At 49.8% G+C, this 21,960-nt stretch overlaps 1 protein-coding gene across 2 annotated transcripts in view; it reads right to left on the bottom strand.

Moving 5' to 3' along the window:
• KY (kyphoscoliosis peptidase) overlaps nt 1–21,960 on the bottom strand; it is a 44,709-nt gene that overhangs the window by 14,392 nt on the left and 8,357 nt on the right. For both annotated transcript variants that reach the window (XM_004419347.3, XM_087431711.1), the window contains 5 exons: nt 11,294–11,368; nt 9,430–9,492; nt 6,394–6,476; nt 3,728–3,836; nt 2,059–2,176 (listed from right to left, as the gene is read on the bottom strand). In XM_004419347.3, the coding sequence (XP_004419404.2) occupies nt 2,059–2,176; nt 3,728–3,836; nt 6,394–6,476; nt 9,430–9,492; nt 11,294–11,368 (448 nt within the window). The remainder of the gene's footprint in view (nt 1–2,058; nt 2,177–3,727; nt 3,837–6,393; nt 6,477–9,429; nt 9,493–11,293; nt 11,369–21,960) is intronic.

Raw genomic sequence — 21,960 nt, 5'->3', positions numbered from 1 at the left:
ATAACAACAATAAACAAACACATAGGGACAGAGATTGGATTGGTGGTTACCAGAGGGGAAGGGGGAGGGAGGAGGGTGAAAGGGATAATTGGGTACATGTGTGTGGTGATGGGTTGTAATTAGTATTTTGGTGGTGAACATGATGTAATCTATGCAGAAATAGAAGTACAATGATGTACACCTGAAATTTTTACAATGTTATAAACCAATGTTACTGCAATAAACAAAAAATTAAAAAAAAAAAATAAATAAAATAAAAAAAAAAAATAAAAAGAGAATAAGACCTATTTCAGATGAGTCTGCTAGGAATTTCCTGTCATTGAGGGCCTCCTGTGTGTAGAGAGGCAGAATCCCAGGGGGAAGCAGAAAGAGAGAGAGGGGCCAAAGACGTATAAGATCCATGAGACACATGGGAAGGAATGAGCACAGGCCACACCTACAGGATAGAACAAAGCCTGGAAAGGGTGATCTCTGAGTGTAGGACTCACAGTAACAATTTTCTTCCTTTTGCTTCTGTGCATTTTATAAATCAACTACAATTAATAAGCATTTTTTTTTTAAATTTGGAAAACTTCTTAAATAAAAGCATAAGGCAAGACATGAGCTTGCGTATACGGTGTGCTGATGAGGGAGGGAGAGGTGGTGAGCCATCCTGGAGTGGGGCCTGGAAGGAGCACTGGGGAGAGGGGAGCAGAGTGAGCCTGAGGAGGTGAAGTGCGGGCAGTGTCAAGGGGGCCGGGCTGGAAGGGCGGTTGTGGTCAGATTTTGGAGGCCTGGGGAGCCTCGGCAGGGGGCTAGTGAGGATCCTGGTTCCTAGAGAGGCCCAAAGGCACGTGGGGGCATCTGGGTCTGGGGCGGGGGGTGGCAGTGGGAATATGCGGGGTGGAGAGGGCTGCTCTGGCGGAGTGGCTGGGGAGCGGAGGGGCTGGTGTCCTCTGCACCATGACCTGTCTGGGTTTCCTCTGGGGCTGTGGTCTCAGGGGTGGGCCTTAGAGGTGGGGCAAGAGAAGAACGGAGAGCAAGCAGGAGGGTTGGAGCAACACAGGGCCAGGCGCCTGTTCATGCTTGGCAGTGGTGACAGGGGTGGGAGGCTGTACAATTGGGGGTCACGCCAGGAATGGTTGTGTGTCCCCCAGGAGCAGGACGTCTTGTGGCCACCCATGCAACACTGACACATCACAGCTGCCACCTGTGGATTCTAAGTGTTTGTTGCTACACGTGGTTTGGTGAATCGCCACCTGCAGTCCTGGTGGGCTGACATCCGGGTGCCTGAGATGACCCACTCCCAGAGGCCTGCAGAGATAGTGGGCAGCAGTCCATCCATCCCCCTGCGGAGAGGGTTTTTTGGTGGCCCCCAGCGCTGGTTGACTACTTCCCGGGGAACCCAGCAGACTTCAGAGAGTGGGCCCAGGAAGCCACGGGTGTCAGCGGGGCTCCCTCAGCCTTGAGTCTGTCTCGAGGTCACTTGGAACCAGCAATGATTTCCTTACCAGCCACTTGCCTGCTGTCACCCGCCCTGGCAACCTGGCCAGTGCTCACTCCCAGAGCAATGAAAATGGAGCCCAGAGGCTCTAAGAGAGAAGCTGCCTCCTCGTTATTCAGCTTTTCCAACTAACACATCTTTTCAGGTAGGAGAGCTTTTGTTTCCCCCGAGAAGGCCCCTGCGCCAGCCCGGAGGACAGCCTTTCACAGTCCCCTTGGCGACAGCAGCCACTGTCCTCCCGTTCCCAGATCTGCCATTCTTCTAACCTTCAGCTGCACAGAGATGGGAGAAGGTGGAAAAAGGGCCTTTTATAACCAAATTATCTCTGTGCATTCATCTGCCATTATGTTAATGCATCGCGAAGCCCGGCAGATGGTACAAAGTCAATTATGCTGGTGTTAAAAAGGGAGAAATTGACCTTTCCAGGACTCACTTGGATTCCAGAACAGAGTTTGCAAACTCAGGTTTCAGGCCTGGCATGTGGGTGAAGGCATACAGCGCTCTGAAAGGGGAAGGGGGTGGGTCGGGGTGGTCAGCCCTGGGACTGCCTGCCTTTCCCTGGAGCACTCTCGTACCTGCACATTTTCTCAAAGAGCCCGGCGTAGCCGTCACAGTTGGTCTTCTGGGTCCGCAGGATGTCAGTGGGTTTGAAGGCCTGGCGATCCTTCTCCTGGGCAGCCTCGATGTCATACTCTGGAAGGCAGAGGAGGAGGCTGTGAAGAGCCAGGTCCTGGGAGTCTGGTGCAGAGGAGAGGAGTGGGGTCCACCCTCGGCTGTGCTTTCTGCATCATTCAGGCCGGCCTCCCTCAGGACCAGGAGAAGCCGCTGTGGGCTGAATGGGACCAGGGACCCAGCCTGGGCGAGATCTGGGCAATGTCACCTCTTTGTGCAGGTGGCGAGAGGAAGAGCAAGGCCTTGGCAGGGCAGGCCACCTGGCTCTCCAGGCCTCTGAGGAACGGCTGGGAGGGGAAGGGATCAAGACAGCAAGGGGGTGGGGGGCTCTGCCCGCTTGTCCCCACCACCACGCAGCTCTGCGAGCAGTTCAGTCCCTGCTGGCCCGCCCCTGTGCTGCCCCAAGGGCAAGGCCCCACACTGACCCACAGGGGGCGCACTGGGCGACTGTTGAAGCTTGCCCAAATAGAGAAGACTGCTGTCACACAGCCTGTCACTCCGCGAACAAGAGAGCCCCAGGCCTGCGGTAAGGCCCTGAAGCAAGAATCGCTGTGGCCACTGAGGGCACAAAGGGACTGCGTGTGTGTGTGTGTGTGTGTGTGTGTGTGTGTGTGTGTGTGTGTGTCTGTGTGTTTGTATCAGGGTGGAGGCAGTAAACAATGTCCTACCAAATGCTCTGTTTCTGATCTTGCCCCCTTAAGGCCCCGGCTGAGCTGCTGGAGTTGGGGTGGGAGGAGCCGGCCCCTCAGGCCCTAGGGCCTGTGTCAGGTGAGTTCATGCTCTGAGCCACACCCCTAACTCCTGCTCTGGGAGGACAAAGGAAAAGCCCAGTGGCAGCAGGTCAGGAAAGCCCCACTGGTCGTTGTGTCACAGGGAAAACACGAGGAGTCCACTCCACCACCTGGCTCCTCCATCCATCGCAAGGGGCAGCATCCCCTAGCAACCACCATGGGGCTTGGCATGACCTGGTGAGACTCCCAAGGCTGTCCTGTGCTGAGCTGTGGGCAGCTGCACAGGCCCAGACCCCTGAGGTGGCTCTGAGAATCTGGAGACTGGGCTGAGACCACGGCCAATGTTGCCGATGTGGGAACAGGGAGCAGGGAGAGGAGAGCCCGCCCTTCTTGGCATTGGTACTTTAAGAGGCCTCTGGCGTTGCAATAACTTTTCCAACAGCTGTGACTCCTCCCCAACCGATGGTCATCCCTCTTGGAGATGACTTTCTGTCCTGAGTTCTCATCTCTGTGGAGCAGCTTTCCCAGGAGGCCAGGATGGAGGGAAGGCTGTGGCTGGGCAAGGGCCTCAGCTCTGGCCACTGGCTGTGGGCAGAGGGCCACATGGGATCCCCCACCCAACGACCCTTCATGGAGACTGTTAGCACACGGCGAGCTGTACCCTCCTTGGTCAGCCTTTGGTTATTCAATCCAGCCATCTGGGAACCCCACTCCTCCATGTCCATCTCACTCTATATACACTGGTGATCGACTGAGTCCCTGAGATGCTCCCCTGGGAACGAGGGCCTGCAGGGAGTGGCATCCAGGGATCCCAGAGCAGTGGCGCCACAGGTGGGCCTACCTATGTGGTGGCAGATCCAGATCCAGATGGCGCGGACCCTCTCCAGGTCACTGTGGGCCTCCTGGAGCAGGTCGCTCACCAGCTCGTCCAGGCCACTCTTGACCGTCACCTGGGGAGTTATTGCTTAATGGGTACAGAGTTTCTGTTTAGGGCGAGGAAAGCATTTGGAAGTAGATAGTGGCGATGGTTGTACAACATTGTAAATGTGATTAATGCCACTGGGTTGTACACTTAAAAATGATTAAAACGGCAATATTATGTTATATATATTTTACTGCAATAATAAAAAAGAAAAAATTAGGTTTTCTCACAGGGGCCCTCAGGAGGAAACAGGGTTGGTGTTGCTGGAAAGGCAGCCTGACCATGTTCAATCTTTCCTGAGAAGTTGGGGCAACTGGGAGTTAGTTCCTACAGTAGTGGCCCCGCCTCCCTCGGCCCTGACCCGAGGGTGCTCCCTGACCTCGTGTCTCCTGGAGCCGCTGCTCACGTCTGAACTCCAAGGCCCCTCCTCTCTCTCCCACTCGCCCAGCTGCTCTCTGCCGCCTTTTCTTCCAGCTCCAACTCCACAGTCCTGTCTTTGCCCCTCTCCCAGGGCCTGGAACAGCGCCGACACATGGCAGGCCCACACTAGGGCCTGGCTGACTCCTGACTTAACACCAGACTTTGGTCCTGTGGCTTCTGCTCCTTTGGTCCCCACCTCTTGGCCCTACGTGGCAGCTTGTCCTGGCCATCCACCGCTCTGTGGCTGGGTCTCTGGCCTCAGCTGGGCTCCTGGCACTGCTCTCTGAGCTTGGCCAGCAGCCTGTCCCATCCCTTCTGGCGGCCATGACAACACACCCCACCCTCCTCAGACTCTGGACACCCCTGCCCCTCCCTCACTCTCGCACATGACCCAGCCTCTGACTCCACGAGGCCCCAGCGGGACTTCCTTACTTCCTGCTCCCCATCCTTCTGCTCTCCCGCCTGCTCAGCCAGCCCCTGTGGGCCTGGAGTCCAGGCCCCCTGCCTCTGGAGGGCCTGCTCTTCCTCAGGCCGTGCCCTCGCTTGCCTGTGTCCTCCTCGCCCTTCTGTCCTGGCTTTCCCATCCCCGCCTGTGTGCTGTGTCCTTCAGAATGCCCCCAGTCTCTTTCTCAGGACGGGCCACATCTAACCCCCTCTTCTTTGCCAGGCCGCTGTGGGGTCTTCTCCCCACTCCCTCCTCCTTCACTCCCCGTTGGCATCTCAGCCCGCCGGAGTCTGGCTAAGGCCTCCAACCCTCCTCTGAACCGGCTCTCTGGCAGTAAGAAGTGCTTCAGTGCCGACAGAGTGAAAACAAGTCTGTCCCACCCTTGCTTGACCCAACTGCACGGCGCACGCTGTTGACCACGCCTGCCCTCCGGGAGCCCCTCCCCGCACCTTCCAGAACACCGATCCTTCTTGGCCTTGCCCAGCCTCTTTGGCGGCTCCAGGCCCTTCGGACCCCCTGTCCTGCCCTCCTCAAGATGACACCCACACTATGGCTTCAGCTCTTGGCTAAATCTGATGGCTCCTGAATCAGTGTTTCTGGCCCAGACCTCTCTAGGCTGGACACAGCTCCAGGCTCGGATATCCAGCTGCCCAGCGGCCATTTCCAGTGGATGTCCACAGGCCCTAGAGCCCCCTAAACAAATTCACCGCCCACCTCCCCAACTTGCTCCTTCTCCCTTGCTCCTCGTGGTGAGGAACTGCCCCGCCCTCGCTCCGTTACTTAGTCCAGCAACCTGCGAGCCCCTCTCCTGCCTTCCACCTCACTCCACACACACTGGGGGCCGAGGCCTTCGCCTCTGCCTCCAGCTCAGTGTTGACCTTTCCGCTCCTCTCTGTTCTCAATGTCCCGGCTTATCCAGGTCACGCCTCCTCCTGCCAAGACAGCTGGATGCCCCCACACTGATGTCCCTGCCTCTAATCTGACTTTCTTGATTCCTGCTCCTATCCATCCACTCACCAAGTCAACAAACAAGGTTCCTGAGCACCTACTACATGCCAACCACAGGGTGGTCTTTCTAAAACTAGATAATCTCCCTGCTTACCCTCCTAGGATGGCTCACTCTGACGTCAGCTATGGCTCTAGCCCCTCGGCCACTCCTATCAGACTGTGTGGGCAGGCTCTTGCCTGGCTCCCAGGACGCCAGTGTGTCCCTAGTGCTTCAGCTCTTGTAGTTGCCTCCCCCACAAGATGTGCCCTGGCCCAGAGGAGTGAGAGCTTGGAGCCCACATGCTCCAGTGGTGAGCATGGCTGTGGTCACAGTGGGGGCTGCCCATCTATGTCCATGGCCCTCCCCCATCCTCATGCTCCCTTCTTTCATGGGCTGGGGCTGGCATGGCTCAGCAGCAGCAATGACCAAATGGGCAGGGGAGGGCAGGATAGGGCTTGTCAGAGGGGCCTGCCAATGGGGCAGGGGTAGCCTGGGGTAGGAGCATCAGGATCATGGGTGGGGTAGGGGGATGGAGTAGCCTTCGGTCCTGGGCAGGGGCCTCTGCCTTGGGCCTTCTGTCCCCCACCCACTCGCTGTGAAAGACACTCCCAGCCACCCCTCCAAGGGGCTCAGGACACATTCAGGGGGCACCTGGGGAGAGGCTTTGCTCCCCTGGCTCGGGAATTCCAACCACCCTGGGAGGACCCGTGGGCAGAGGGCCGGCTCTCCTACCTGTGAGGCATAGGTGTCCAGTTTCTCAAACTGCTGCAGGTCCAGAGGCATGGATTTCAGGCTGGACCGATCCCAGGGGTAGGCTGGAAACACAAATTGTCAACTGCTGAGACCTGCCGGCAAGGGCTGCCTGGCTCAGGCCTTGCTGTCTTTTTGAGGAGCTACGACTGCCTGACCTTCAACATGATTCTCAAAGCCTGGAACACTGCTCTCAGAGCTCTACCTCCTAGAGGGTTCCTTGGTTGCGTTGGTTTGGGAACTATGGCAATTCCTCCAGTTCTCTTGGAGACTCATGGGGAACATGAACCTATTTGCAGCCCCAGGGGTAGGCAGTAAAGAGACTGGTCTCACTTCAATGAGCTCATAGCCCCTAGACGGGTGGTGACAGAATCCCCTTCTCTCTACCATTGGGTTTTCTGCAGATTCCCTGTTAACTTTTCAGGAATGAGTGCTCTGTAGGAAGTGTCAAGGCAATGCTGCTAGCCCCTGAGGGGCTCAAGGCAGGACGGTCCTGCTATGGCCATGGTGCCTGGGGTGGAGGTGCCACAGAGCACCCTGGGGGTAGGCGGAGGGTGCAGTGGGGCCGCGCCATATGGGATCCCGTTGGGGGAGGTGGGTTTGGCACCCAGACAGGCTTCCTCCCTTGCCCACGGTCAGCTGGGGATGGAACACCCCAAGAAAGCCAAGTGTGTACTGGCAACAGGTGCCCAAGGTACTGTGGGGAGGCCCCTGAGGGACGCTGGGCTTCAAAGTCATTCATCCCAGTTCAACCTTTCTCACAGGAAGCCTGGACACAGGACAGCCCCAGTCAGCTGCTGCAGGGCTAACTGACCAGTGGTCAGGCCAACAAATGGATGGGCAGCCAACCTCTGTAGCCCAGAAGAGAGCCTGCGCTTTGCCAGGGTCTTTCTTATTCAAGGTCCCCTGAGCCAGGCTGACCAAAATCAAGCAAGCTGGGTGGGAGACAGGGAGGGGGTGAGAGGAGGATGGGGCCAAAGGGGACGATCCCCTGTCTCACGTGGACTCACCCACCTCTCAGCCTGCCGTGTCAGGAGCCTCTGGGTGTTGGGTGAGTGAGGGGTGCTGGTGGGGCCCAGGGTAGGGCAGCAAGCCTAGGAGGAGCAGGGTGATGTGGGCAAGTGCCTGGTGGGGCTGCATGAGGCCCGGGTTCTAGTTGGGGCCAGACCTCCACCTCACTGGGGGGCACTGGAGCCAGACACTAGGCCTCAGGTGCACATCTGTGGGGCTCCTGGGAGAGTGAATGAGATGGTGGATCACGTTGTAAGGTCGGCGTCACTCTGCTCTTGGGGGGGTGTGGGGTACAGGGTGGGGGTCCTCGGCAGGCAAGTGCAGAAGCAGAGGTATGAAGCCTCTGTGTCTAGTGGGGGGCTACAGCTGTATTTGTCCGCGTCCCTGAGGGTCTCTTACCTCCATGCTGCAGACTCTAGAGATGTGGTGAGAGGGTGGGGAGGAGTCACCACCAGCTCTGGCCCAAGCTGCTCCACGACCCTCTGGGAGTGTTGGATGAGGGGCAGTGCTGGCTGGTTAGGGAGCTGGCCCACGCTGGCCACTGAGGAGCTCCCTGCCCACAGTCAAGCACTTCCCCACTGTCCAAGGGCCCTTTCTGTTAGGAACCAGGCCTTCTTCCTTCTCAGCCTCAGGCTGGGTTTGGCACATTCCCCAAGGCCACCTCACTCTGCTCCCTCGCTCCCTGCTGACACACCCGGGGCGGGGGTGGTTGGTCCCTTCGACTGGAAGCCCCTGACTGGGTTCTCGCCATGTCACATGCTCTGACACATCCAGGATCTAAGGGCTGTTCTCTCTTGAGAAGGGGCAGGGTGTGTGGTGAACAGGCAGGCTGTGGCCTCACCTGGCAACCTAGCATTTTCTTTCTTCATTTTTCTGCTCCTTCTACAAGAACCAAGACCTTTCCTCGACTCCCCCAATCCTTTTGTCCCATGCAGTCTTACACTGGAGCCCCCTTGACGCCCAGCGCCATTGTGGCGCACCCATCGGGTGCCGGAGCTGGGACTTCTTGTCTCCTATCACGTACATCACCATCAGTCCCTATCCTGTGTGGTCCCAGTGCAGCCCTGGCCCCACCAGCCCCTCAGAGGGAGAGGTGACATGGCGGCAGGTCCTGCTGAGCTTCACTCTTCTCAGCGCCCCTCCCTCCGCAGAATCTGGGCCTGCCTTTCTCTGACAAGGGCCATCAGGGTGACCTAAGTGGATACGAAGTGGACCTACACAGTTAACAAGTTTCCGCTCAGTACAGCTCTGCAAATCAGGTCTCCCCTGACCCCATTTAGAAGAAGGATGGCATTTCTAAAATGGGACCGAAAACCTGATAAGTAGTTTTGCCTTTTCTTGGTTCCATGTTACAATATCTGAACATTAAAAATACCTATAATGATTTATGCCTCATTAAATTCACCTTCTGAGCAGATTATGTAAGATCCAAATATGATTTTGCGTAAGTACATTTAATATACTAGTGGCATTAACTAAAATTATTCTAATTTTAAAGCAAAACAAAGGGAAGAAGTGCCAAGTTGCACCAAGCCTTAGATGCTATCTGGTCTACTGAGGGGGAAACTGAGGCCCAGGGAAGGCAAGTGAGGGACAGAGGCAGGATTTGAACCGAGGCCGTCTATCACCCCACTCAGGTTTTCTTCCTCTGCCCTGCTCTGCTTATTCACAAGCCTCCTACCTTACAGATGTTTGGCATTCCATTTAAAGTTAACACAATTCTGGATTCTGTTCTCAATATGTTTCCTGAAGTGGGATGCACTGTTATGAGTTTATGCTTTAGCTTTGGGATCCCATCTGGTGTGTGAGCTTTTCACTTCTCCACCTGTGTCCATGGCAGACATTGCTAATCAATCATGATACTCCTCTCTGCTGAGCCCCAAGGCAGCCCCAGAATCTCAGCACAGTGCCCCAGGGAGCCATTTCCAATTGACCAGAGATTGGCCCATGAGGCTAAACCAATTCTCCATCTCAGAGAACAGCTCTGGAGAAGGCTCTGTAACTTACCATGGGCATCTTTCCCTCCAGGCTGCCGGGGTCTTGTGTTTCCATTTTTATCACCTTGTAAACCTACAATATCCCAAAGGTCAGAAGTAGAGACTCTTCAGAAGAAATAGAAATGTAAGCACAGATGATTCTCTACGTGGTGATCCTTGCTTCTGACCCCTCCTCCTCACTCTCCTTCTCACTGCCTTCTTGCTCCTGTCCCCACCCCACACTGAACTGCTGCTGCAACTGCCCTGGGCTTCCTGGTGAGGCAGAGGGAGGACGGGGACCCAAGGAGGGGATGACAAGAGAGAGACCTGCAGTCGTCAAGCAGAGGCGGAATTTGCTCCAACATCAACACTCTGGATTACTCAGCGGGCCCGCCCGGAGCCTGGTGCTCCTCCCCTCATCTGATCCTCCTGCCATCTTGGAACACAGCGGGGGATGCTGAGAGCACCAGCAAATTTCCCGCCAGGTAACCCCGGACAAGAACTGACCGAGGGCAGACATGAAAGTGGGGAGAGGGGAAGGCAGCTTGTCTGGAGCTTGAAACCCAGAGAAGTCAAGTAATTATAAAATTATTCCTGGGGAAAGTTCAAGGGCAACCAAACACTATAAACCCAGGACGGTTAACATCCTTAAGGCAGAATGGTCACCAATTGTTATTAGACTCCATGGGCAACAGGAAAGGAATTTTTCCTGCTGATTTGAAACCAGATTGGGAAGATGTGGGTCCCTCTTGGAACCAGGAGGAGTTAGGGGGTGGGGATGCTAAGGCAGGTTGTTTTATGCCCTTGAAGCCCACTATAGGCTGGAAATACAATAATGGAAGGTGGCAAAGGTATATAGGCCATTCTGAGGAACAACGGCTTTTGTTTCTTGCACCTACATTTTGATTCCATCTACATTCTTTGGTAGAGTGATGGGGGCTCAAAATAGTAGCTAGCATTTATTGTGTACTTACTATGCCTGGCTTGTGCTTTATGCTGACTATCTCAATGTCCTATGAAGGACATTGAATTGTTTTCCTCCTTTTATAGAAGAGGAAATTGAGGCCAAAAGAGAGGTTAAACTACTTGCCCAAGGTCACAGAGCTGAGCTCTGAACCTAGCTGGGTGACTCCCAGGGCCTACCCTCTCTACACTGCCCTCCTGAGAGGACTGACTGCCCTCCTGAGACCCTGACAGCTGAGGGCTGCAGGACTGGGCAGCCTTAGAGGAACTGCCTTGGCCCACTGAGTGGACACAGAGAAAGCCTGAGCCTTGGCTGTTCTGCAGCCTCTGCTCCTTGGCCGGCATTTCCCCAGGCCCTGTTTAGCCACAAGATGGACAGATGCAGGAAAATGACCAAGAAGGGAGTGGAGGAGACATCGTGGGCCTGGGTCTGGGCCAAGTACGGTGGTTAAGAGCACAGGCTTCAATCGGACCTGGGTTCTGACCCTCTTCCTAGCTGGGAGACTTAGTTATTTCACCTCTCTGAGCCTCATTTTGCTGATCTAAAAAGTGAGGATAATACTGGTATGTATCAAAGGGGGTTAAAAAATTAATGAATATAAAATGCTTAGCACAGTGCATGCCACTTTTTAGGCAGTCAATAAATGGTATCTAAAAACAACAACACTCTTGTGATGAAATTCACTTTTAGCTAAATGCCTTGTGTTACCCACGCCTAATTGCAGAGACTTAATAACAGCGGTTGTTGGGTATGGAGAAGAGAGTCTCCCAGGATGAAGCTGTCATACCTCTGCCTCTTTCCAGTGTGTAGGCCCAGGTCACTCCTCTCCTTCTCCCCGAAGATGCCCAGGCTAGGCTCTGGCCCTTCCAGCTGCCCCCATTCCTCCCTGCCAGCCCTCCACACACAAGCAGCCCTGTACGTACGTACGTACGTTTAGCCAAGGAGAACTTCTTGAGCAGCTGGGGCATGGCGTCTCGAGGGTGGACCTCCACAGTCAGCTGTGTCCCTGCAAAGGAATAGGAGGTGATAATCTCAGCCTGATGCCACCAGGAAAGGGTGCAATGTCTCGTGACAGATGTTTGAACAACAAAATCCAATTGGTTTTAGAACTTTCTTTCGAATATGCAAGTAATTATTATTTAAAAAAACAAAAAATAAGCAGAGAGTTTCCAGATCTGGGCAAGATGGAGTGAACATATTCCCTTTTGTCTCTCCCACAGAATGCAACTGTAAACCTTGGAAAGAATGCATGGGGCAATGAATTGAGGGCTCTGCAAAGCAAATGATGGAAGAGAAATTGGGGAAGAAGACTAGAATTGAAAACATCATCAAATTGGCCGTGAGTTTACCCTCCCCCTCTCCCTAGGATATTAGCTAAACTGGACTCCAAGGCAGCCCCAAAGCCAGAAGTGCACAATGAGTGCAGAAAAAAAGTGCTCCAAGCGAAGCCCTTCCTTCTGGCCTGTGGAGAAAGGGAAGCTTTAAGAGTCAGAGATAGTGGAAGAAATCCCCTGTTGTTTTTTCTCCCCTTTTTTCTGTATGACTCAGCCCCCAAGGAAATTCTGTTGTTGGCAGTGCAGCAATGATTTTGGTGCCAGGCAGGCACCTAAGTCTTTGAGGGAGGGTACCAGAGAAGCTATGATTCCCCAGAGTGGGGGCAAACACTCATTGTTTCTTCTCTCTCTCTGTCCTCCACTGATTGGCTCCAGATGCAGACACAGTTCTGAGAAGTGTCTAGCAGAGTGGGCAAACTAAAGCCCCAGCGTTTGGGCTGGAGGACCGGGAAGTGGGTTGTAAAAAGGAGGGAGCTCAAGAAAGCAATTCCATAAAGGTATGGATGAACTCCTGTGATCACCTCTGCATGGATGGATCTCGTCTATGTTGTGCATGCACGATCTCATTGTAAACATCATATCACAGTCTTTGAGAACTAACTTATGGGGTAGACCAATGCCCACACTGGCCACTGAGTTGTACACATCTGTACACTATACAGAACACATCTGTATAGCATTGCAAAGGCCACAATCCAAAATTACTCAGCATAGGAAGACCCAGGAAAATCTCAACTTGAAAAGGAAAAGATAATCAACAGATGCTAACTCCAGGAGACACAGAATTGGAATTATCAGACAAAGCCTTTAAAACAACTATAATAACCACACTCTAAAAAGTGAGGGCAAACAGTCTTAAAATAAATGGAAAGATATAAAATATCAGCAAAAATTAGAGAATAAAGAAGAAACAAATGGAAATTTTAGAAGTGAAAAATATAGTAGTTTAAAAAATTCTCTGGGTATGCTCAATAGCAAAATAGAGACAACAAAGGAAAAAGTCACTGAACTTGAAGAGAGAATAATAGAAATTATCCAATATGAACAACAGCGAGAAACAGTGAAAAGAGCCTCAGGGACCTGTGGGACAATACCTAAAGATCTAATGTTCATGTCATTGAGATCCCAGAAGGAGAGGAGAAATAGTGTGCAGAAAAAATATTTGAAGAAATAATGACAGAATAATCAATGAAACCAAAAGCTGGTTCTTTGAAAAAAATCAGTAAAATTGATAAACTTCTAACCAAAGTGACCAAAAAAAAAGAGGTAAGACACAAATCAGGAATCAAGACACCCATATCAGGAATGAAATGGGGGATATCACTATAGACCAGACCCTGTACATATTGAAGGAATAATACAAACAACTCTATGCACATAAATTCTGCAACTTAAATGAAACGGATCAATTCCTTGAAAGTTGCAAACTACCAGAACTCACTCAAAAAGTAGGTAACCTGAATATTCCTATCTCTGTTTTTAAAACTAAAGCTGTAGTTCAAAATATCCCCAAAACAAACAAGCAAACAAAAGCCAGGCCCAGACGGTTTAACTGGCAATTTCTAACAAACATTCAAAAAGAAGTTACACCAATTTTTCACAAGATTCTTCAGGAAACAGAAGAGTAGTGAACACTTCATGCCGCCATGTTATGAGGCCAGCATTAATATGATACCAAAACCAGACAAAGGCAGTGTAAGAAAAAAACACTACAGAACAATAGCCCTCCTGACCACAAACACAAAAATCCTCAACAAGATGTTAGAAAATTAAGTCCAGCAACATAGTAAAAGAATAATACACCACAACCAAGTGTGGTTTATTTTGAGAATTCAAGTCTGGTTCTATATTTGAAAAATCAATGAATGTAATTCACAATATTAGCAAGCTAAAGAAGAAAAACCACGTGATCATGTCAACTGATGCAGAAAAAGCATTTGACAAAATTTAACATCTGTTCATGATAAAATCTCTCAAGAAACTAGAAATAGAAGGGAACTACCTTAATCTGAAAAGGGGCATCTACCAGAAACCTATAGCCTAACAGCATATTTAATGGTGAAAAGCAGAATGCTTTCCCTCTAGGACTGGGAACAAGGCATGGATGTCTACTCTCACTGCTCCTCGTCGACATTGTACTGGACGTCCAACCTAGTGCACTAAGACAAGGGAAAGAAATAAAAGTCATATAGATCAAAAAAGAAGAAATAAAACTCTCCTATTCACAGATGACATGTCTGTCTATATAGAAAATCCCAAGTAATTTACAAAAGAAGTTCTGAGAACTAATAAGTAAATTTAGCATGGTCACAGGACAGAAGGTCAGCACCCTAAAATCAATTGTATTTATATTGGCAATAAATGATTGGAAATTGAATTTAAAAATTACTATTTTCCATAGCTCTAAAACATGAAATACTTAAGCGTAAATCTAAAAAAATTTCAGGAACTGTATGCTGAAAACTAAAACATATGATCAAACAAAGAAGCCTTAAATAAGTGGGGAGACATACCATGTTTATGAATTGGAAGGCTCAAGGTTATCAAGTTGGCAATTCTCCCTAAATTGATCTATACATTTAATGCAATTTCTTTTTTTTTTTTTTAATAATTTTATTTATTTATTTCTTTTTCCCCAAAGCCCCAGTAGATAGTTGTATGTCATAGTTGCACATCCTTCTAGTTGATGTATGTGGGACGCGGCCTCAGCATGGCCGGAGAAGGGGTGCCTCGGTGCGCGCCCGGGATCCGAACCCGGGCCGCCAGTAGCAGAGCACGCGCACTTAACCACTAAGCCACGGGGCCGGCCCAATGCAATTTCAATCAAACTCCTTAGAGGAATTTTGTAGATTGTAGACATAGGCAAGATGATTCTAAAATTTAGATGGAAAGATACAGCAACTAGAAGAGCCAAAACAAAACAACAAAAAAAGGGAGGACTCCAACTATCTGATTTTAAGATGTATTATAAAGCTGCAGTAATCACAACAATGTGATATTGACAAAGGGATAGTTACATAGATCAATGGAGCCTAATAAAGAGTTAAGAAATAGACCCACATAAATATGGCAAATTGATCTTTTACGAAAGTGCAAAGACAATCCAATTAGAACAAGGGTAAAAGAACAGATATTTCACTAAAGAAGAGATTACAGATGGCAAATAAGCACATGAAAAGATGTTCAACATTATTAGCCATTAGAAAAATGCACATTAAAACCATAATGAGATATTGCATCTATTAGAAAAGTAATAATAAAAAATAGTGATATAATATGCTGACACAGTTGTGGAGAAACTGGCTCTTTAATACATTGCTGGTAGGATTGTAAAATGGTTCAGCCACTCTGAAAAATAGTTTGGCAGTTTCTTATAAAACAAAACATATACTTAACATACAACCCAATAATTACACTTTTGGACTTTTATTCCAGAGAAACGAAAACTTATGTTCATACAAAAACCTATACACAAATGTTTATAGAAACTCTACTCATAATCACCTAAACTGGAAACAACCTAAATGTCCTTCAATGGGTGAATGGGTAAATATCCTGTGGTACTTCCATATCAAGGAATATTTCTCAACAATACAAAGAAACTCTCAGGAATGATGGGAGGATGTGACTACAGAGTCCACACAAGAGGACTTTTGGGGTGACAGACTGCTCTGTATTCTGATTGTGGTGGTGGTTACATGAATCTATGCAGGTGTTAAAACTCAGAATTGCACACCAGGAAATGCAATTTTACTGTGTTAATTTAAAATAAAATAAAAATTAAAAAAAACCCAACTGAACATAAAAACCCAAGCAGAATTAAAACAAAACAAAAACTTGGATGATACAGAAAGATATAAAATAAAAAGTGAACATCCTTTTTGTAACCTGCTTTCTTCACTAACTTCTTTACACATCAGCAAATATAGTCATGTTGTCATTTTAAATGGCTGCATAGTACTCTATTCTATAGATGGTTCATAATCCATATAAGCAATCTCTTTTTGCTGGATATTTAACTTTTCCAAAATGTTTTGGAATATTAAATATTATATATTCCACCACTGTTTATAAAATATTATAAACAGTGATGCAATGAACATGCTGATACACACCTCTTTACACACTTTTCAAATCAGTTCCTTTGAATCAAATTCTTAAATGTGGATCAAAGGGTATGGAAATTTTTAAGGCTTTTGTTAGATATTGGCAAATTTTTCTCATGAATGATTTTATAAGTTTAGATCACATCAACAGTGCAAGAGAATGCCCATTTTGCTCATTCTTGCTGTGTTTGACTGCAAAATTGACCACAATACTTTGTACTTCTTCCCAACAAGAGGTCTTTGGTGCCTTCCCTTGAATTTGGGCTGGCCTTATTACTTGGTTTTGCCAATTAGCACGTGGCAGAAGTGATGCTGAGCAAGCTCTGAGCCTAGGCCTCAAGAGACTTTGCAGCTTCTGCTCCCATTCTTGGGATTCTAACCACAACTGCCATGTGAATGAGCCCAGGCTAGCCTGCTGGAGAATGAGAGACCACGTGGAGCAGAGTAGAGCCACCTCAGGTGAGGCCACCCTAGACCAGCTAGTTTCCAGCCAACCCACCAGCTGACCACAAACACATCAGCAAGCCCAGCCAAGACCGGAGATCAGCTGGGTGTGGCTCACACAAGAACCATCCAGCCAAGTTGTAGACTTGTGAGCTGGTGAATGCTTACTGTTTTAAGCCGTTGAGTTTTGGGATGGTTTGTAATGTAAAAATAGATCACTGATACACTCACTGACATTTAATTTGTATCAGTCCTTGAAATTTTTATCAATGAATAATGACATCTCGTTGTTTTTGTGTATTTCTTCAATTTTTAGTATAGTATTTTTTCATATATTTATTTGCAATTTAAAATTCTTATTTTGGGAATTGCCTGTTTTCTTATTGATGTATTATTTTTTCCTTATTGATTGTGTAAGAGCTCTTTTTATTAACCCTTTCCTCGCTAAACGTGTTACAATTATTTTTCACAAAATAACAATACTGACTTTCTTGTGTAGCTCATAAACTTGCTCTGCATGCCAAAAAGGATAAGTCTCACATTCTTCAATTTTAAAAGATACAACATGGCCTCCCGAGGCATTACTTTGAAGGGGTTAACATTCTTTTTGAGTGTAGTTCCAGCACATTAACTGTCAAAGAAAATCAGCTTGTGACTTCATAATTAAGACTTTCAGCATTCCAGAGTTCAAAGCATGATTCAGTTCTGGTCATAGGATGAGTGCTATCTCCATCGGCAAATATTTCCTGTGTGTCTTCCCATGATGCATGAGGCATGGGCCTGTTCTCCATTGCCTTTGCACTTTCTCCCCCTGCCACACTCTGAGGCATTTTTCAAAGTGGGTGCCAAGTGGTACTTGGCTGCAAGATACCTTCTGCAAAAAGTAGTTGAGCAACATACTCATTCTCCCCACTTTTGTGGGCTGTAATACACAATGCTCTGAGAAGTCCTGCAGCTCAGAAGTCCATTTGACCCAGTACTATTTTGTCAAACACAATTTGGAAAATGTTGGACTGGAACAATCTCCATAAGCTTTGAGAAGCTTTAAAACTGAACAACCTGTTGGTTTAGGGCTCAACAACAAATCTCTTCCCCAAACTCCTCATACCATCTAGGTACTTCCAACCACTCCCAATTCAGCCACGTCTCTTTGACAATGAGCGAGCTGAAAAACGAAATGCTGTCAAAGCCCCTTCAAGGGTGGGTGAGGCAGTCTCACACTCAGAAAGTGGCTCTGGCCTGGAAGCTCCACCCATCACCGTTTCTAAGCCCTCCTCTCCTTCCTGCACTTCCTCTTCTCTCTCCCCTCTCCGACAGGCACCAATGTTCAACATTCGCCTGAGTCCCACTTCTGGCTCTTCCCCAGAGCAGTGCTGCTGATCAGCACTCCCTCGGGGAAAACGGCAAAGCTCTCCGCCTCCCTGATCTGTGTGGGAGTGTGATTCCTGATCTCCTCAACAGGTGTGTAAGGGCACTTCCGGGAGGCTTCTCTGCTCCAGGAACTGGGCCTGGGAACGCTGTCTCCAGGTGAGCAGCATTCACAGTATAACTCCATGCTTCCTAAAGGCGTGGGGTGGTAAGAGCTTGCCATCTATGACATTCCTGTATCCAATAAAACTCTTAATTTAAGGAAAAAATTTAATTTGACCACTCTCCAATGATAAAGAGTGGAACATCATTTGGAGCAAAATTTAAAGTTAAGACCTAAACCCTAAGTACAGTCAGACACCGTTACACTAATCTTAACAGTTGAGGCCAAACCCAAAGGAGGCCCTTCCTAGGACTTTCGGTCACCTGGCTGGCTCTCTCATCGCACCCTCCTCAGTTCTACCGGTTGTCACCCTAATAACACTTCTGAAGCTGCAGCTTTGGCTGTCTTAGTAAAAGTGTATTGGTGATTGATTTCTGCTACCCCTAAGTAGTGGCTCCCAGGCCCTTTTCCCAGATGCCATCGGCTCTGCTTCCTTTTCCTGTCTCTCAGAAATGGAGATGCAGTCCGTGTGTGTACTGCCTCGGGCCTGCCTATTACCCAGTCAGGAGAGTTCTCCCGCCGACAGCTTCTCTCCAGGCCTCTTCAGGTTTGAATCAGGATTTGTCTAAAGGGCTAATTTGCTCAGAATACCTAATGCAGAGACGGCAAATACATTTCGTGTTGTTCATTAACCCTGACTGATTGGAAGTGGCTGCCTGGAGCGTTGATCAATTAGCAAAGACTGTCAGGTATGTGTGTGTGCATGAATGTGAGTGTGTGCGTGAGTGTGCACACACGCGTGGGTGTATATATGTGTGTAGGGGCTGCGGGATTCATGTCAGATATTTGCCATCATTGATTTAAGGGGTTCATTAATTCTTTCCATAACTGGGTGCCACATTTACAACCCGGATTCTTTGCCTTGGAATTTTTTCCTGCGGTAGCTGAGCGTAGGAAACTTCAGCTAAAGCGTTTGTAATTTAAAACCCCCCTTAAACAGCCCCTGGATAGGTATTCAACAGAGACATGCTGTGGTTTCTGCCCAGGGCGTAGTAGTCAGCTTTCGTGCAGGAAGTGGTGAGCTCTGACATCCCAGGAACAGCAAGCTGTATGGTGACAGGGACAGTCCAGCTCCGGAGAACCCTCGTCGGGTACTGCCAGACACAGTGTGAAAGCCCTACTCAGCAGCTCTAGTGATGAGATGACAACTGAGTGTGCCAGGGCTCAGGGCTGAGACCACTGGGGCAGCAGCCGGCATGTGTGACGAAGGGTGTCTCTTGCAGCCCTGACTGACCCCAGCTTCCACTGGGCTCTTGAAAACACAGGGCCATTCATGATTCCTTCTGCAGAATGGAGCTCCACAGGGATGTCCCAGTTCTGGAAACATGGCGGTTTGAGTCTAGTGCATGCATGATCAATGAAGGCAGAGTGTCTGCATGGGGGTAAGAGCAGAGGAAGACCTGGCAAGATGGAAGCCTCAACAGAAAACTGACTCTTCACGAATAATTTTCGGGGTCTGAAGTCACAGGGGCTCCAGCGATCACTCTGCTCTCTTTCAACTCACACACCACTACAGATTAATCTCCCAAAGCCCCCTTCCACATGAGGATCCAAGATTTCAATGATCTTTTTGTCACCTATTGCGTAAGTCTACCATTGTGATAAAGTGAGGAGGAGGGGAAAAAGTTGAACCATTCTGGGCGACAAGTTCTGAAATCTTGGATTTCTTGTTGGGGGAGGTGTGGGAGGTGCGGCACCCAAATGGCCCCACCAGATTGGTCCCTGCCCTGTATGGAAGGAGGTGGTACGGGGGAGTAGTTAAGCCCCTTGGCTTTGGAAGTGCACAGACCTGGGTTTAACTTCCAGACCTGGCACGTACTACCTGTGTAACTTCAGGCGAGTTACTAAAACCTCTCTGGGCCCCCTTTTCCTCATCTGTAAAACGGGGATAACCAACCACAGAGGTGATTGTGGGGATTAAATGAGGTGAACCACAAATGGGGCTTAGGTCAATGACTGGCCCACACCAAGTGTTCCCCCTGGGGCACTGTTATCACTGTGACATAAAGAGTTTCTGGGAAAGCTTCTCTGGGTGCTGGTGTGGTTCACAGAACTGAACTCATGAACTTCAACGCTTATTGGATGAGAAGGGGAGTGGCACAGGAAATAACGACGTCCCTGGTCACTATTATTAAAATAGTAGGATGTGGTTGCTCGGCGCTGGCCCCAACCTCAACAAGGCCAAATCTGAATTCTTCACACTCCTTCTCCAAACTGCTCCTCCTGCATCTCCCCATCTCCATCCTCAGCTCTCAAACCTTGACTCCTCTCTTCCCCTTATACCCTAGAGCCACACATGGGAAAACCTCTCTTGCCTGGATTATCATGATGACTCCTAAGGGGCTTCTTGCTTCCCCTGTCGCCTTCTTGTGTTTATTCTCCACCCACTGGAGACTGTCATGTCTAAAACCATAACGGTTTCTGATCATGCCCAGGATAGAAGCCAGCATACTGAGGGTAGCCTCACAGACCTTGCAAGATCTGCCCTGTGTCCTCTCTGACTCATCTCTACCCTCCCCACCTCGCTCACACCCCTCCAGCCACAGTGACCTGCTCCCTGAACGCACCAGGCACGCTCCTGCCTCAGGCCCTCACGCCCAGTGCTCCCTCTGCTGGAAGCTCTTCCCTAGACAGCCACATGGCTTGCTCCTCATCTCCTCCCTTACTCAAATGTCACCTTCTCAGGAGGCCTTTCTCAACTACTCTATTTTAAATTGTCCCCTGTGGTAGGCTGAATAATGGCCCTTAGAGATATCCACATCCTAATCCCAGGAACCTGTGACTGTTACCTTATATAGCAAAGGGGATCTGCAGAAGTGATTAAGAATCTCCAGATAGGAAGATCAGCCTGGATTATCTGGGTGGCCCAATGTAATCACAAGGATGCTTACAAAAGAGAGGCAGAGGGAGATTCGACTACTTATATTGAGACAATGTGACAATGAAAGCAGAGACTAGAGTGATGCAGCTACAAGTCAAGGAATGCCAGCAGCCTCTAGAAGCTGGAAGAGGTCAGCTTCTCAGGCAAGATTCTCCCTGAGATCCTCCAAAAGGAGCCGGCCCTGCTGACACTCTGACTTTAGCCCAGTGAAACTGATTTGGGACTTGCGGCCTCTGGAACTATTCAAGAGAATAAATTTGTGTTAAGCCACCAAGTTTGTGACAATTTGTTACAGCAGCCGTAGGAGACTAATACACATGTGTGTGCACACCCCCCCCCCCCATTCTCCTTCCTGCTTCATTTTCTCCTCCAGCCTTGTCTGACACCCTGTATTTTCCTTGTTAGGGTGGTCCGTCTCCCTCACTAGGGTGTCAGCTCCACAGGCACAGGAGCCTTTGCTGTTTTGTTCTCTGATGGATCCCCAGTGCCTGCATTAGGAGCTGCTTTTTGTGGAATGAATGGATGGGTGTCAGTGTGGACTCTGGCTAGGCCTCCAAAGAGGGGCAGCCCCTCCCTCGCTGTGGCCCCAGCTCCCACAGGAACCTGCCAGGCTGTCCCATCCCAACCTACAAAGGGCACCAGCCTGCTCGTAGGACGCCAAGACCACCCTCCTTCCTGCCCTCTGGAAGCCTCAAATGCCGGGAGGTGGTCTGTGAGTGGTGTACGTGGGCTGGGGTGTGGTGTCCCAGGCGAAGCTCTGGTGACTGGCAGGCCCCATCCTGCCCCCATCCGCCTGGAATGCAGGGGACGCAGTACCTGTGGAGGTCTGGCAGGAGCACCCGGCTTGGGGACCGCAGCATCCCTGGTCTCAGCTTTCTCGTGCATAAACAGGGATAACTCCACGACCCCATCCGGGGTGTGGCCAGAACTAAGCGAGATAAGTGGTTGCTAATCCACTCTCATTTCAGTGAGATATCGCTTATTCTTGTTTTGTGACGAGCTGTGTGCTGCTAGTCCATTTCAGAGAAGCAGTGGGGCCTGGGCTTGTCCTTGTGGTGCTCAGGACAGGTGGCAGGTCGTGGTGGGCCCACCTAATGGGCTCTGGGGCCTGTCCTGGAGTCACATTCCCAGGGATTCTGGCCTAAAGGGATAAGGACCCAGATTGCAAGAAGAGGCAGCTGCCTCCCTGGTAACCCTCGCTGACAGGCCCCTCCTCACCACCTGCCAGTGCCTCTCCGTGGGATGCTGGGCTAGCCCATGTTTCAGAGAGCAAGTCCCCGTGAGGCTCCGAACCCTCCAGGG

This window comes from Ceratotherium simum, chromosome 5 (assembly GCF_057802395.1).
Source record: "Ceratotherium simum simum isolate JZ-2026a chromosome 5, ASM5780239v1, whole genome shotgun sequence".
NCBI lineage: Eukaryota > Metazoa > Chordata > Mammalia > Perissodactyla > Rhinocerotidae > Ceratotherium > Ceratotherium simum.
Note: the sequence above shows the minus strand (reverse complement) of the source record. Positions and strands in the feature narration are given on the sequence as shown.